This window comes from Halichoeres trimaculatus, unplaced genomic scaffold, assembly GCF_033239565.1.
Source record: "Halichoeres trimaculatus isolate MK-OKI-2021-1 unplaced genomic scaffold, fHalTri1.1 fHalTri1_scaffold_11, whole genome shotgun sequence".
Taxonomy (NCBI): Eukaryota; Metazoa; Chordata; class Actinopteri; order Labriformes; family Labridae; genus Halichoeres; species Halichoeres trimaculatus.
Window position 1 is genome coordinate 3,830,799 of NW_027437189.1, and position 16,466 is coordinate 3,847,264.

General features: G+C 40.1%; 2 protein-coding genes across 5 annotated transcripts in view; both read right to left on the bottom strand.

Annotated features, from left to right (window-relative positions):
- Nucleotides 1-6,084: 6,084 nt before the first annotated feature.
- LOC141799765 (uncharacterized) overlaps nucleotides 6,085-16,466 on the bottom strand; it is a 47,881-nt gene continuing 37,499 nt past the window's right edge. For 3 of the 4 annotated variants that reach the window (XM_074682121.1, XM_074682119.1, XM_074682120.1), the window contains 5 exons: nucleotides 6,786-7,133; nucleotides 6,571-6,675; nucleotides 6,386-6,493; nucleotides 6,251-6,288; nucleotides 6,085-6,175 (listed from right to left, as the gene is read on the bottom strand). In XM_074682121.1, the coding sequence (XP_074538222.1) occupies nucleotides 6,104-6,175; nucleotides 6,251-6,288; nucleotides 6,386-6,493; nucleotides 6,571-6,675; nucleotides 6,786-7,133 (671 nt within the window). In that variant the 3' untranslated portion in view covers nucleotides 6,085-6,103. Of the gene's footprint in view, nucleotides 6,176-6,250; nucleotides 6,289-6,385; nucleotides 6,494-6,570; nucleotides 6,676-6,785; nucleotides 7,134-10,509; nucleotides 10,549-16,466 lie in introns of those variants that run through there. The other variant, XM_074682122.1, reaches the window with a different exon arrangement.
- LOC141799865 (uncharacterized) lies at nucleotides 11,369-16,348 on the bottom strand. The gene is made up of 5 exons (XM_074682258.1): nucleotides 16,289-16,348; nucleotides 13,200-13,547; nucleotides 12,897-13,088; nucleotides 12,762-12,799; nucleotides 11,369-12,686 (listed from the first exon to the last, which is right to left on the bottom strand). Exons 1-5 carry the CDS (start codon nucleotides 16,323-16,325, stop codon nucleotides 12,615-12,617), a joined length of 687 nt encoding a protein of 228 aa, XP_074538359.1. The 5' UTR covers nucleotides 16,326-16,348; the 3' UTR covers nucleotides 11,369-12,614.

Here is a 16,466-nt window from a genome sequence, read left to right on the forward strand (position 1 = left end):
CCATGAGATACTGTTTGTAGGAAGGTGTCAGATTGAATCAGTTATTGGGTTATCTGAAGCTTTGGCAGCAAAAAATGAAAAGGAAAAACTCACCGTCTGTGACTCTGAGCTCAAATGTCACTCTCTCAGCTGGAGACAAACTTCTGCCCAACTCACAGCTGTACCGTCCAGAGTCAGACTTTGTCAGATTTGTGATGCTCACATAGATCAATGTTGGAGTTAAAGGGAAATTTCCTTCTGAATACTGAATGCCATATCTCCCACGCTGATTACTGACACCAGATGTTTCTACCAGAATTTTTCCCTTTTCACAGTCACCTCGACAGAATACCTTCCTGCTTCCAGAGAATTTAAAGGTGCATCCAAGTATGATTGATTGTCCTTCTGTTGCTATGAGAACCCCGATATCTGTTTGAGAGACAGCTGTTCCTTCATCCCTCAGAGCTGTTAAACAGAGAAACCAAAGTTAGTCGTTAGCTCTGCTCTCTGTGATAGTTTCCCATCGGCAAAGAGCTGAAACAGAATAAACACAGTGGTTGTGTCAGAAATCACTCACTCATTCCCTACTCACTACTCACTTTATAGTGAATTAGATGCAGAGGCCTCTATAGTCCACTCAATCAGATAAATTAAAACAACATTTCGGACACTACTCACTCACTTGCCAGCCGCGGACAGTGGTGTTATTACTTTTGGGTCTCTCATGGACAGCTGGTAATTTACAGTTACAATTTCTCAAATTCTGCAAAACGGCATTGATTTCAGTTAATATTTTACTAAGCATATTCTTCTCAATATCTAAATAAAATCAAAACATAATAACAATTTTTTTTAAAATAAATAAGCCACATATTCGTGCAGCAACTTATGCTGGATTTGAGAATTACAAGACTCAGTGAATGCATCATCCGCGATTGACGGTTCAACGGCAGATGTCCGTGTTGTTGTGAGACGCGTTGTCCAGTCACATTAAACAGAGATATTAGTGTTATTCTCAACAAGTTTTAAATGTTGTTACATGTTGTCAGTAATCATGTTATCAGTAATCAGTATTCAGTAATAGTGCTTAATGTCGTTACATGTTGTCAGTAATCATGTATTCCTGTTACAATTAATCATGTTATCAGTGATCAGTAATCATGTTATCATTAATCATGTTTAATGTAATTTCTTGTTGTCAGTGATCATGTTATCAGTGATGAGTAATAATGTTTAAAGTAATCAGTAATCATGTTATAAGTAAGCATGTTATCAGCTATCAGTAATTATGCTACAAGTAATCGTGTTATCAGTTATTAGTAGTCATGATATGAGTAATCATGTTATCATTAATCATGTTTAATGCCGTATCTTGTTGTCAGTGATCATGTTTTCAGTGATCAGTAATAATGTTATAAGTAATCAGTAATCATGTTATAAGTAAGCATGTTATCAGTTATCAGTAATTATGTTACAAGTAATCGTGTTATCAGTTATCAGTAATCATGATATGAGTAATCATGTTATCATTAATCAGTAATCATCTTATCATTAATCATGTTTAATGTCGTTTCTTGTTGTCAGTGATCATGTTATCAGTGATCAGTAATAATGTTTTAAGTAATCAGTAATCATGTTATAAGTAAGCATGTTATCAGTTATCAGTAATGTTACAAGTAATTGTGTCATCAGTTATCAGTAATCATGTTATGAGTAATCATGTTTAATGTTGTTTCTTGTTGTCAGTAATCATGTTATCAGTGATTAGTAATAATGTTATAAGTAAACAGTAATCATGTTATCAGTAATCACGTTATAAGTAAGCATGTTATCAGTTATCAGTAATCATGTTACAAGTAATCGTGTTATCGGTTATCAGTAATTATGTTATCAGTGATCAGTAATCATGATATCAGTAATCATGTTATAAGCGATCATGTCAACAGTTATCAGTAATAATGTTATAAGTATTCAGCAATTATGTTATTAGTTATCATGAAATCAGTAATCATATTATTGATAATCATTCTCTGGCAGTTTTTAATGTTGTTTCATGTTATCAGTTATCATATTATCAGTAATCATGTTATCAGTAATCATATTATCAGTCATGTTATCAGTAATCATTTTATCAGTAATCATGTTATCAGTTATCATGTTAACAATTAACAGTAATCATGGTATCAGTAATCATGTTAATAATTAACAGTTATCAGTTATCAGTAATCATGTTATCAGCCATTTCTTCTGTTTGAACCAAAATGCTTGATGGTATATATTGCTCACATAGTGAGCATTGCTAATACACTACTTTTCAAAATGCATTGTGGGATACATTGAGTTGACTTTATAGTGAATGACCATGCTCACTCAGATTTTGAACAGCACTGCAAAATGGCGTACTCACTATATAGTGACTAGGGAGTGATTTCGGACACAGCCATGGACTTATTTAGTAATAACCATGGTCGACCTCAGCCCTTTAAATGTCTGATGACCTTGGTCTCTTCTTCCCTCATTTCCTGTTTCTCTACAGCTCTCTTGTCCATCAGAACAGGTGAAAACCAGACCCTTTATAAAAAAGTTAGAGGTCAGTCCTCAAAAGTGAGAAACAATTTAAAAAAAATCTGGTTTGAAATTTTACTCAACAGTTAGTGGAAACTATAATTTGAGACAAACATGTTTTAAACGAGTTATTTCAATAAATGTAACCCAACACACGTATAAATTCACAATAAGAGTAAGTTAGGTGTGTTTCTCCTGTGAGATCTGATCTTTTAGCTTCCTCTTTCCATTTTTACCTGACATTTTAAAGGAAACCACAAGTTTGTCTCTGTGTTAGTGGTCAGCGCTTTGCTGCTTCTGTTTTGTCACTATTGATGGTTTGTCGTTGAAGAGGTTGTACACGGTTTGTGTTTGTCCTCCATCACTCTTTGCAGAAGATTAAGAGTGAGGATTAGAAAACTGAACATTAACCAAAGCAGAAGGGAAAAGTTGGCACTTTGAGATTAAATTTCTATAGTTTAAAAGATTTAACAGCATCAGCTCCAAGAAGACTAAAATAAATAATTCAATCTCATGTTTAACAGAAATCAACGACGAAACCAGAGGCTTTAACTCTGATTTAATCTGATTAAAGATATAAAAAAGAGAAAATGAAACTCACCGAGGAAGAAGAAAAAGATCAGACTGTGACAAATTCTCATGTTTACGTCTCTGATGGTTTCACACCATCTCTCTCCTTTATTCACTTCTTTATCAGTATCACTTCCCTTTAACAAATGACTGAGTCCCTCCTCCAAACACCACTCTCTGAACGCTCCTCCTCTTCAGGTTCAGACTTTTTTTCTTCTCTCAGGTTTTTTTTTAAATGTGATTTCTAAAGTATGAAAGTTAGTGTCAAAAATAAGCTGGTTAACACTAGAAGTCCCACAGCCCAGCCATTTGGCTTTTCTACCTTCCATGCCCAAGGGGCAGCCAAGTGGCTGGATTAGTCTGGAATCAACATCTCTACTTTAGGTGTGAACAGCCATCTGATCACCATTGTTTTGTAAATGAGGCAATTACTTTCTCCTGAACTACTGAAAAAGGGAAAGATGTTGCTATGCCTTCACCTGAATAAACCAATGTGCTGTAATGTTATGAGAGAGAGGTAGAGGTTTAGAACTAGTATAAAATGTTAATGACTTCATTTTATGTTCAACAAGCTATAATTAGTCCACTTTTGTGATCACGACAGAAAGTTATTTTCCCCTCCCTTCTCAGTGTGAGGTCAACACAGTTTATGATTTTTATTTCTTGCTGAGATTTATTGCTGATGCACAGGTTGAGTAAATAAACTATCATGGGCCGTGAGTGAGATTTTTATCCACCTCGGGTCCCTAGTTTAGCCATCGGTCACAGCCACACCCACCCTTCCACCTTACATCCAGTTGGCCTGCTTTTACATTTTCCATCCATCTTTCTAACTATTTCTTTTCTTATTTTATTGTTTTTACCAGGATTTTCTGTGTTTCTCAGGAGTAAATGTCAAATATGGGTAGATGAAGATAAACTTTATCCAGGCTACTCAAAGCACCCCATGTCAACTTTGCATGCTTGAGACTTAACACTCTTTTATAGTGAAAAAAACACTGGATCATTTTCTTTTAATATGTGTGTGTGTGTGTGTGTGTGTGTGTGTGTGTGTGTGTGTGTGTGTGTGTGTGTGTGTGTGTGTGTGTGTGTGTGTGCATTTGTGAAATGTGAACCAACAGTTATACAAGCAGATATATTGTCAAAAAAAAATAGCAGCCATGCAAACAGTGGACCTGACGGGAGCTTGTGACAGAGGCAGTCAGTTCAGTTTAGGTTTCTTTTATGTAGCACCTTACAGTGTTCACAGTCACACAAAAGGCTGTACACACATAAACAAAGTTCTATCAAGAAGGACATAGAGATAGTATAGCTATAAAAAAAACTTCAAAATAAAATAAAGTTAAACTTAAACTAAACAGTCAACAGCTGTTTTGGACAAGGGCACTCTAATACTGGTTATGGAAGAAATATTTTTTCTAATTATATCAGAGATATTTACAGCTACACTTGCCTCACACTCCCATCAGCCCGATGCAAAAAGTTTCAGTAGATGTTGGAAGCTTCCAGGCTCTTTTCAGGCACACCCCTCCCCCCTGATCATGTATCACATCTGTGGACTGCCAATCTGTCAGGTAAGGGCTGCATTTGCAAAACAATGGTGGCTAATTGAAGGCCGTTCAGTTGTACATTCGAAATGAGCAGCCATTTGGCTGTCCTCTGGGCATGGCAGCAGGGGTAAGAAAACCCTGGGACTTCTAGTGTTAAAACATCTCATGAACTAGTTCAAAATAAAACTGGTCACTGTCGCGGCGCTAATCGTTCAATTAGAATCAAGGTTTAGCTCCACCTAGTGGCTGTTCAGATCATGCCACTTGTGAGTTGGTGGGCAGAGGAGAGCTCATGGTGTGGAAAAGTCTTCTTGAAGTTGGACAGTAGTGATGGGACAAACAATTCTGTTCAGTGTATTGACCCATTAGAATCAGTTCAGTAAAGTGATTCGTTTAAAAGATTCATTCACTGAATCGTTCAATACTCTGCGGCTCTGCCTGTGAATCAGAGTTTGATAAGCTGACGCACGCCAAGGAGCACTGTGATGTTAGACTAAATATTTGCTACTTCCCTCGATTTTGGAGACGTGACGGAGCTGTAGGGGAGGGCTTGAGTGATACAGGTTTCCTAACCGACTCTTTCAGTCAGTACATACTACTGACAAAAAAGGTGGAGGGGGGGCAGGATTGGATGACTTTTATGATCCCCAGAGAGAAACACGACATGGGAGGGAATGGGAGGAAATTAATGGTTTTAAATTAAATAATAATAATTTTTTTTTCAGCATTTCAACACATGATTATCCGATTTTTTATCCTTAATGTTCCCTGGCTTCTCCTCCTTTTAACAAAGGAGGTATCTTAGCAAAAGATTGTACTGTATGGCCAAAAAAATGCCCATATGTGAGACCAAACCTCATTTTCTCATAACCTGCAGCAATGTTAATTTTGACCTACATCTTTAGTTTAGCTCTATTTGTAACTTCATTGCTGGCTCGCCACCCTGCCCTCATTTCTGGCTCTACAGACATGAAAAACGCATCACTGTGGTTATTACAGTCTTGGGACTCTTACGATGCAACTGTTTTTCTGATCACCCTTACGGTTTTGCCCCAGCTACAGTAGATTCAGACCCTCTTTTTCGCTTGTTCATTCTCCATCACAAAGACGTTAAAAAGCTGCCGCTCTCCACAGCCTAATGAGCAGGTTACCATGGAAACCTTTCATCTCACACAGCTGTTTATACTGACTAATCAAAATGTCCAGGAACAAAGACACACATGTAGGAGCTCTTTCTGTCACTCACACATCCCACTTCTTTAACATTCACTCATATACTAATAGCACCGAGATCGGAAACTTTATTCATTTATTTTTTTGTGCAAAATAATAAAAAACATGATCACAATATGAAATTTAAGTTTAAATGCCTGATTTTTTAATGGAAAAAAATGCATAAAGTGAGTAAATTAATAGACTTCTTTTAAAAAACAAGCAAGTCAAGATGTTTCCTCAGGAGGAGATCTGCCCCGTCTCTGCTCCTCTCCCACCTCCTCATACACTTGGTGGCCCTGCAGAAGAAGATCAAGGTTTATGGGCTGCTTTTAAAAACATTGATGAAGCTCCAGCTTTTCTCCAACACTCACCTCTGTGACGTTAACATAATCCAGCTCCACATGAGGATCTGGAAAGAAAGAGAAGATGAGGAAAGCTTTCCATACCACCTGTTTAAAGTCTCTCAATCTGGACCCTCAGTCTGCTTTTCCTGTGTGCTTCCTCACCTTCTGCTTGGCTCCTCCTCTTCCTCGTGCAGAATATGAGCACAGCTGATGAAGAGACCATGATCAGGATGCCCAGAACCAGACGGACGTAGAGATGAGAAGCTGAAGCTGTTTGAGCAAAGGATCAGAAGTTCATAAAGTTTCTCTGGAGTGGTTTCAGTCTCAGAGGAAACAGGTGAATGTACCTGGAGCTGGAGCTGCTGTAGACGGTGTTCCTGTTTGTCGTGGGGCTGATGGAGTTGCTGATGTAGACGGTTTCAGGGTCCAGTTTGGTGTGGAAGTGGTCGGATCTGTGAAACACAACGATACCATGAGATACTGTTTGCAGGAAGATGTCAGACTGAATCAGTCATTGGGTTTTTCAAAGCTTTAACAGCCAACAGTGAGAAGTAAAACTCACCGTCTGTGACTCTGAGCTCAAATGTCACCCTCTCAGCTGGAGACAAACTTCTGCCCAACTCACAGCTGTACCGCCCAGAGTCAGACTTTGTCAGATTAGTGATGCTCACATAGATCATTGTGGTAGTTAGTGGGTAATTTCCTTCTTTGCATTCAATGCTGTATCTCCCACGCTGATTGCTGACACCAGATGTTTCAACAAGAATATCTCCATCTTCACAGTCACCCCGACAGAAGACTTTCCTGCTTCTAGAGAAAGTGAAGGTGCATCCAACTGTGATGTTTCCTCCTGCTCCTGTACGAACCCTGATATCTTTCTCAGAGGAAGCTAATCTTCCATTCCTCAGAGCTGTTAAACAGAGAAACCAACGTTAGCGGTTTGCTCTGCTCCTGTGGTAGTTTTTCTAAATTAGCAAAGTGACAAAAAAAAAGAAGCAGGATGCACACATGAACTGATTTAGCAATAATCATGTCACATTTTATAGCATTTTGACAGAATCCTAAAGGTGTGCACTAGCAGAGAGTCAGGTAAGCACACTAAAAAAGATTTAAGACAAAGTAAAACTGAAAGCATCTGAAAACATAAGCTTTTATTCATAGGAATGCTTAGATGAGTGGTACATCAAACGATCTTTAAGTGCTGTTTGTTGTTAGGGTCCTCGCCCTAAGAGAGGGGATCTCTTCAAGCAGACCTATTTTTGTTTAACACTTTCACTTTTTTACTCCAGTTTCTAGCTCTAAAATGTGCTCAAAAACTCACCAAAATTGTCACACACCTCACATGCGTCAAAAATGTTATTTGATACCAAACTTGACCCCCAACATCTCATTGTTTTGTCTCTGGCGCCATCTAGGCACTAAAAAAACACTAGAATGGCTGTAACGGAAGGTAAGAATGTGGAAGAAAGATGAAACCAACGTCAAAATGTTTGTCTCTGCAACGCACAAATTACCCGTTTGGCCCAAAAGCCCTATCTCGCACAGGAAGCCAGCAATTTGCCTTTTGATGTAAGAGTTTTTCACATTTTGCCCATTCTACAAAAATTATCTCCTCCCAAACCATAAGTGCTATGGGCTTGAAAATCACTGAGATGACAGATTGAACCATGCTTTACAAAAGCTCTTCGCGATTTCCTTATTTCAGAAATGGTTTTGGAATGACAAGCCCTCAATGTCGGCAAACTCGTAACAAACCCTCTCAGGTCCCCCATTAAGAATGAATGGGAGCGGATGATCAAGCTCCACACAAGCTGCCACATTTTGGTTTCTACACAAAAAAAGTCTAACTCGTACAGCTTTAAAAATGACATGGATAGAGTCCTGGCAAAATTTCTGACAAAATTATCCTATTTTCACAGAAACTTGTTAAATTTTGTGGCATCTATGAGGAGTTGTTTCCAAAAATTCTGTCAATTGTACTCTCTACTCTGCTGTAGTGGATGATGTCACACACTGATTGGGCGTTCCATGCAGCTGGTCATGTGACTCAACATAGGAAATTATACATGATATCAAATGATATCCCAAAGAGGGTCAGAAAGGGATAGAACCTTAACAGTGGAGGTGAAACCAGCATGAGTGATGGGCAACCCATCCAATGCTGCTAGCAGCTTTAATGTGCCTGTTGTTTTTGTTTGAATGCGTAAAGATCCCTTCTCCTAAATCCATTTCTCTTCCTGCTTTGATGACCTAAAGCGACGTAGAGGGGGAGGTAGTAAAGATGAAAACTTCCACAGTTGATGCTACTCCTCCCAAAATGCTCGAATCCCATTTCCAAGCCTCTGTACATGGGGTGCACGGGGAAACCTGTCGGCCAACAGCGCCCCGTCCTCAAATTATTAAATTCACACTGAAAGTTCTATTGGTTTTGCGGCCTGACACTGTGGAGACTAGCTGGTTGAATGACGAGGAGATGGTGCTGGCTCTAAACCAGAGAACCAAGTTTTATTGAACAGTTGTACCAAGTATGAGTTTACACAAAATCAACGGTACCATGTTTAGGTACCATCCTTGTGATTGTAAGGGAGGGGGAGAGCAGGTAATTTTCCACGCTGGACATGAACTCAACATTGCAAGTTTATATATTGAGAAATAAAAATGCTACATTGAAAAACTTTGAAGTTTCATAATTTAGAAATGAATATTCATTGACACATTAAACACACAAATGTAACTAACACTGGTACCATTGAGTACCTGTCGCAATTGCCAGGTACCAGCAATCGGTACTGTACCGTTGCAAAAAGGAAAGGTCCCCATACCTGGGGGTTGGAGGGGTGTCCAGAATAACAAAAGCTGGTCAGCTAACTGAGCAGTCTCTGTTTTCTTTCCTTTTTTTTTTCCAAACTACGGTGGCTGGTAGGAGTCAGCTGATTTGCAAAAGCAACAACAAGAATGCAAACACCACAACCCAACGGAAGTTAAGAAGACAGTTTTCCTAACGGACACAGAAAAGTTGTGAAAGTAAGTTAACGATTGTTTTCTTATATAACTCCAGCTGTGATAATAAAGCTCTAATGCTAACGTTATGACAAGACTGATTCATAAAGCAAAACATAAGATGACGTATCAAGAAATATAAGTACTATGACTGACACCCACCAGCCACCGTACCCAAACCCCTTCTCTTCACTCCTCCTTTCCACTCCTCTCCACCTCGTCCCAAACTGGTCTACAAGGCCCAAACAGGGGCAGCTCCTCCCCCTCAACAAACCCCCCATCAGTCCCATCGTAGTCCTGTGCAGTACTTTAAATGTGTGCTGGTTGTTTTCTCATGTAATGTTTTTCTGATTTCCTCTTTTCGTGGTAAAATGTGGTTTCAGAGGTGTCTCTGAGCTAAACCACAGATCTCAGTTGGTCACAGCTCAAGTGTCTTTGCAGAGGTGTTCAGGTATTTTTATCCTAAGAGGCTGCTGATGTGTCAAAGTGACCTTATATAGACAGACAGACTCTTAATGGTGACTGTTTACGTGTGTGTGTGGTTTCATTCATCCTGTGTGAGCAAGTTATTTTTCCTGAACGTCAGTAATTCTCAGAAGAAGGCGAAACATCCAAACACTTTGCTCCATTTGCTAAAGACACTTTTTAGAAAAGTTTTCCACAATTTCTAGATTAGCTTTTAGTTTGTCACTACGTTTACTGCTGAAGCGTCTCGTCTTAAAGTGATCTGAAAAAATCATTCACAGTTAATCTTTTTTTTTCCAGGTGCAAGAAGATCAAACAGTACGGTTTGGGACAACAGCAAATAATCCAGGAGTGACAAATCGTCACTTTCAGATTAGATTTCTTTAGTTTCAAAGGTTTAACAGTGTCAGTGTCACAAACCAGTTCACATCACATCAAATGATGCCATGTTTAGGTACCTAGACACATCTTTGTGAGTGTGAGAGAGTGAAAGAGTAGGTGATTTTCCAAGCTGGACTTGAAGACAACACTGGAAGTTTAAGTATTGAGAAATGAATAAGTCTAATTTAAAAACTTTGAGATTTTATTCTTTAAAAAAATATATTTATTCCCACATCAACAGAAAACTGTTACAGTTAAGAACCGATACTGAGTGCCAGGTGTTCGGTGCCGTTTCACTACTTTGTTTTCCGTTCAAATGATCCACAAACTTAACTTTCTCCACTGAATAACTGTAAAACGATGTTTTAACACCTGCTGATCAACATTTTATTAAATCTAATTATAGATTTAAATATAAAGATATATTAGAGTGAACTCACTGAGGAAGAAGAAGATCAGACTGTGACAAACTCTCATGTTTACGTCTCTGATGGTTTCACACCATCTCTCCTCTTTCTTCACTTCTTTATCAGAAACTTCCCTTTAACAAATGACTGAGTCCCTCCTCCAAACATCGCTCTCTGAACTCTCCTCCTCTTTGAAGGGTTCTTACAGCTCAAGGCAAGTTAAATTTAACACTTTTTAAGACTTTTTCTAATGATGTTGGAAATCAAATTTAAAAACAAGTCGACAACGAACCACAATTGAAACAAACAAGACTAACAAACAAAAACACCACATGAATTACCTGGGTTAGAGGCAATTTTAACCCAATGTTTATTTTACATACAATATCACTTTTTACCTTTTTTTAACCCCATTTTTACAACTTGATGCCTATTTTGCCCCCATTCATCTTTTTTGGCCACTGTCACAACCATTTTTGAAATTTTTACATGATTTTTGAAATTTAATTTCAAATTTAATTTTCAATTTTGCTGCCATAATCCATTTCCCTAAGCCACTTTTGGATTTTTTTCCAATTTTCCCTCATTTTTTCTCTCTACAGGCACCCAAGACATGCATCTGTTTTAAAAGTTCCTGGTGGAACCACATCACCGTTTTGTTAGTTCCGCTAATGTGAGTACGCGATGTTGCCACGAGAGTAAATCAGGAAATTATTTAGAAAAATAGATAAACGTTACTTAATATTTTTTTTACTTCAAACTAAAGTAAATCTTACCAATGTGTTCAAATTTTTAAGACTTTTGAAATTTGGATTTAAGACTTTTTAATGCCAATTCAGGCCTTATTTTTAGAATTATGAATTCAATGCCTTTTAAGACTTTTCAAGGATCCACGGGAACCCTGTCTTTAGGAAACGTAGCAGTGATATCAACAATGAATAAACCAGGAGGTGACAAACAGCTCTGAGCATTTGCTGCCTCACAGAAAGGGTGGGCCAGAAAGATTTACCCACCGTATATCTCTGTTTTGTTTGCTTAGCTTTTGTCCTAGAAACTTAAACTTTTGGATAGTTTATCTTAAAAGGCAAAGCTTTTGACGTACCTGAGTTCATTTGTTTACTCCTGATGATTGTCGAGTATGGCATCGAAGGGTAAGCGCGACCAGATTGTGGCCTTGAAGGAGGCTGGACTGACAACAATGCAAATCATGAAAAAGGTGAATGTTTGTCGTAGGACTCTCTACAATGTCATGAAACGATACAAGGAGACTGGGAATACCACCAGCAAGCCAATCCATGGAGGAAACCGTTCAGTCCGGACCTAAAGGGTTATTGAGATGGTGAGGAAGAGAATCCAAAGGAATCCTCTCAGGAGCAAATGAAGTGAACATCTCAAGAACTTCACTGAGAAGAATCGTCAAACAGGATCTCGGGCTGAAAGCACTAAAAATGCAACACAGACAACTGATTTCAGCCGCTTCTAAGAAAAAACGGCTTGACAGGGGGAAAATGTTGAATCTGTTGGCTCAAAGTCTCCTTTGGTCTTCATTCAGGAGGGTGTGAAAGTGAACAGCCAGGTGTTCCTTCAAATGCTTGAAGAAAAAGTGTTGCCTTGGTGTACCAACGCGTTTGGAAACCAGTTTGTCTTCACACAACATGGAGCAGCAGCTCACACATCCAACGTCACTCAGACCTGGTGCAAGCAGCACTTTCCTGGCTTCTGGGACCAGAACAAGTGGCCTCTGTCAAGTCCGGACATCAATCCAATGGACTTTGCGATCTGGTCTATCCTGAAAAGGGAGGTCTCAAGAGTATCTCACAGCAGTGTCACCGCTTTGAGGACAGCTCTGATGAAGTCATGGTCAAAACTTGATACAGAGACAGTGCGGCGCTCGTGCCAGTCTGTCTCCAGGCTATGATAAAGGCAAAGGGCGGCCATATTGAGATGTTAATTTTTTTTGGTGACAGAGAATAAAGTATAGAAACTGTGTTCAATGTTTGTTATGTTTGTCTGCAAGCATTTTAGGATATTGCGGAAAAAACGATGGGTAAATCTTTCTGGCCCACCCTGTAAAACAAAGCTGAGCTGTAAAAACATGAACAGTCAGAGTTTGTCAGGGAAAGAGGGAAAGATTAAAGTCAAGATGTTTCTTCAGGAGGAGATCTGCCCCGTCTCTGCTCCTCTCCCACCTCCTCATACACTTGGTGGCCCTGCAGGAGAAGATCAAGGTTTATGGGCTGCTTTTAAAAACATTGATGAAGCTCCAGCTTTTCTCCAACGCTCACCTCTGTGACGTTAACATAATCCAGCTCCACATGAGGATCTGGAAAGAAAGAGAAGATGAGGAAAGCTTTCCATACCACCTGTTTCAAGTCTCTCAATCTGGACCCTCAGTCTGCTTTTCCTGTGTGCTTCCTCACCTTCTGCTTGGCTCCTCCTCTTCCTCGTGCAGAATATGAGCACAGCTGATGAAGAGACCATGATCAGGATGACCACACCCAGCCGGACGTAGAGAAGAGAAGCTGGACCTGGAGCTGCTGTAGATGATGGGGTTGATGGAGTTGCTGCTGTAGACGGTTTCAGGGTCCAGTTTAGTTTGGAAATGGTCGGAGCTGTGAAACACAACGATCCCAGGAGATACGGTTTGTATGAAAGTGTTAGACTGAATCAGTTGTCTGGTTATCTGAGGCTTTGGTAGCAAACAATGAGAAATAAAAACTCACTGTCTGTGACTTGGAGCTCAAACGTCTCGTATGAATCTACGAACCAAAGTCTGTCCAACCAACATCTGTACCGTCCACAGTCAGACTCTCTTAGATCTGTGATGCTCACATAGATCAGTGTAGAAGTTGTTAAACTTCCTTCCTTATATTCAACGCTGTATCTCCCACTCTGATTGCTGACACCAGATGTTTCAACAAGAATATCTTTGTCTTCACAGTCATCCCGACAGAAGACCTTCCTGCTTCCAGAGAAAGTGAAGGTGCAAACAACTGTGATTTTTCCTCCTCCTGCTCCTGTACGAACACCAATATCAGTTTCAAAGACAGCTGCTCCGTCGTCCCTCAGAGCTGTTAAACAGAGAAACCAAAGTTAGCCGTTAGCTCTGCTCTCTGAGAATCTACCATCTTATAAGCAAAAGGTTGAAACAGAATCAGCCACAGTGACCTGGTTTGTAAATTTAACTCAGGCCCCAATGTGTCACCCCAAAACGCAAAAAAATGCAGAGAAAAAAAATCTGGGTTAACACGGAAACACTGTAGTTAGCATGACAGGCCTGTAGGTGTTGCTATAACCGCCTTGTCCAGAAGCAGCTTTTGGTAGATCTCCACTGAAGAAGAGTTGGGCCGATCGTCTGGTGTATTGGTAAATGCTAAGAGCAGAACACAAGCACAACACGGTGGACCACGCCGATCGTAAGAACATTTCCGTAGTAGGCAAAGAGGCACGTGAGGTCAGCGTTTTCTCTGAAAACTCCGGTTTGCTGTTGACACGGCAACAGTGGAAAAATTCCACTCTGGAGGCTATTTTTCAAAAGTTAGCGTTTTAGGTTGAGAGGCAACAATACTTTTGTAATCCATCCTTAAACTGTTGTTGTGTAAACAGCCCCGTAGATGTTAGTGCCAAATGTGACAAATGTTATTTCAACAAGACATAACCCTATACATGTAAATTCACACTCAGGGAAATAAAAATAACAATTATACATTTTATTTGGAGGCGCCTTTCAAGTCAACTAAGATCACCTTACACAACAGAAAAAAAACATCACTGAAACAGAACATCAACATTAAAAAAAACAAGTGAAGTCTGCAGTGTCCAGTTGAAGGAATAAGCCACTTTGACAAGTGAGGAGACGTTTTTTATGGTGGTTGCGTTATTATACAGGGAGACAGTAGAGTTGGATGAGAACAGGCGTGTTGTGGTCCGATAATTTGGTGCCCGTGATGATGCGGCGACCAAGTTTGGAATGATTTGTATAAAAGCAATTAAGAGACATTCATTCATTCATACATTTTCTGAACCACTTATCCTGTTCATGGTCGCGGGCGGCTGGAGCCTACCCCAGCTGTCATTGGGTGAGAGGCGAGGTACACCCTGGACTGGTCGCCAGTCAATCACAGGGCTGACACATTAGCCGCGTTTCCACCAAGCAGACCAGTTTGGTTCGTCTCGGTATAGTGCGCATTTTGTGGCGTTTTCACTGACTTATCCCGGAAAAGATCCCCAAATAACCGAGACGAGCCGTCCCACTTTTTGGGACCCTTTCGTATGGGTGCCAGACTAAACAGTTGATTGGTCAAAAGAATTGTCAATTACCCCGACAACGTATTTCTCCTGGCAGCCCACACTTCTCTGAAACAAAGCTTGATTGCACTTTGTATCAAAGAGCTACATGCCAATCACAGAGAGGACGAAATGCTGCATGTCTTCCATTGTTACTCTTTGTTTACTGTGTTGTGCTTTTCTTCTTTGTTGGATTTATTAGAGGGGTAAACTGTGTCGCGCTGCTACGGCGTCATGCTTTTGTTTAACAGCTGCGGCTTTCAGCATCCAGCTTACCACGAGAGGGCACAGTTTGCTGTGGAAACGCAAACGAGATCAGGCTTAACTGTACCAAACTGTGCTGAACCGAACTGGACTGCTTGGTGGAAACGCAGCTTTAGAGACAGACAACCATTCATGCACACACTCACACCTACGGCCAATTTAGAGAGACCAATTAACCTTATGAGCACGTTTTCGGACTGTGGGAGGAAGCCGGAGGACCTGGAGAGAACCAACGCACTCCGGTGACCTTCTTGCTGTGAGGCAGCAGTGCTAAGGCGCTCCAGGAAGTTCCTGCTGATCCAGCCACAGAAGTCCTTAGGGCAGATGATGAGGGAGGAGGGATGGCATTAGTGGGTTTGGAGGAATTTTTAGGCCTGGGTGTGATCGGCGTGGCAGTGAAAATGCACCTCATGGTGACAGAGGACTGTGCCCAGGGTTAGGAGATAAATGATGAAAAGAAGTGGACGCAAGACTGACCCCTGAGGGACACCCAGTGAAACTTGAGGTTCTTTAATTGCATGAATTGTTGGCGGTTTGTGGAATAGATTTCTTTTGATAAATCAATGGGAAATATTACCATGAAAGGTCCAGAAGTGCCAAAACAACAGAGAATCTAAAGTGTTTCTCCTGTGAGATCTGATCTATGAACTTCCTCTTTCCTTGTTAATGAGGTTTTGAAAGGTTTTCTTAGCTAAACCGCAGCTCTCAGTCTGTTTCTGTGTTAGTGGTCAGCTCTTTGCTGCGGCTGTTTGGTTGCTTTTGATGGTTTGTAATTGAATAGTACGAACATAATATCCCTAACCCTTCGTCCTTCCTGTGGACGCTGGGGAGGGGCTGAAGGTCTGAGAGCAGCAGAGACCAGAAACCATCTGAACTATCTCTGAGTCAGTGCTTCTCTCCCCTCCTCCAGAAGATTAAAGCGTGAGGATTAAAAAAAACTGAACATTAACCAAAGCAGGAGGGGACAGTTATCTCTTTCGGATTAAATTTCTATAGTTTGAAAGATTTTACAGCGTTAGCTCCAGAAAGACTAGAAGAAATAATTTCATTTAACAGAAATCAACGATGAAACCAGTGGCTTTGACGCTGATTCACTTCCTTGTGTTGAGTATTTTACTTCTTTCACAACTTTTAGCCCAATCCACAAACTCAAATTTTGTCACTGAATAACTGAAAAACGATGTTTTAACACCTGATGATCGAACAGTTGATTGAATCTAATTATAGAATTAAAATTAAAGATATATTAGAGTGAACTCACTGAGGAAGAAGAAGATCAGACTGTGACAAACTCTCATGTTTACGTCTCTGATGGTTTCACACCATCTCTCCTCTTTCTTCACTTCTTTTTCAGTAACTTCCCTTTTAACAAATGACTGAGTCCCTCCTCCAAACATCGCTCTCTGAACTCTCCTCCTCTTCAGGAAATGTGTAGACTA

Bases quoted from the DNA above. Each gene is read 5' to 3' on its own strand.
- LOC141799865 (XM_074682258.1), bottom strand. From the start codon at position 16,325: ATGAGAGTTTGTCACAGTCTGATCTTCTTCTTCCTCA. The intron at 13,548-16,288 runs GTGAGTTCACTC...TCTGTTTAACAG, and splicing joins TCTGATCTTCTTCTTCCTCA to CTCTGAGGGACGACGGAGCA. The intron at 12,800-12,896 runs GTGAGGAAGCAC...CTTTCTTTCCAG, and splicing joins GAGGAGGAGCCAAGCAGAAG to ATCCTCATGTGGAGCTGGAT.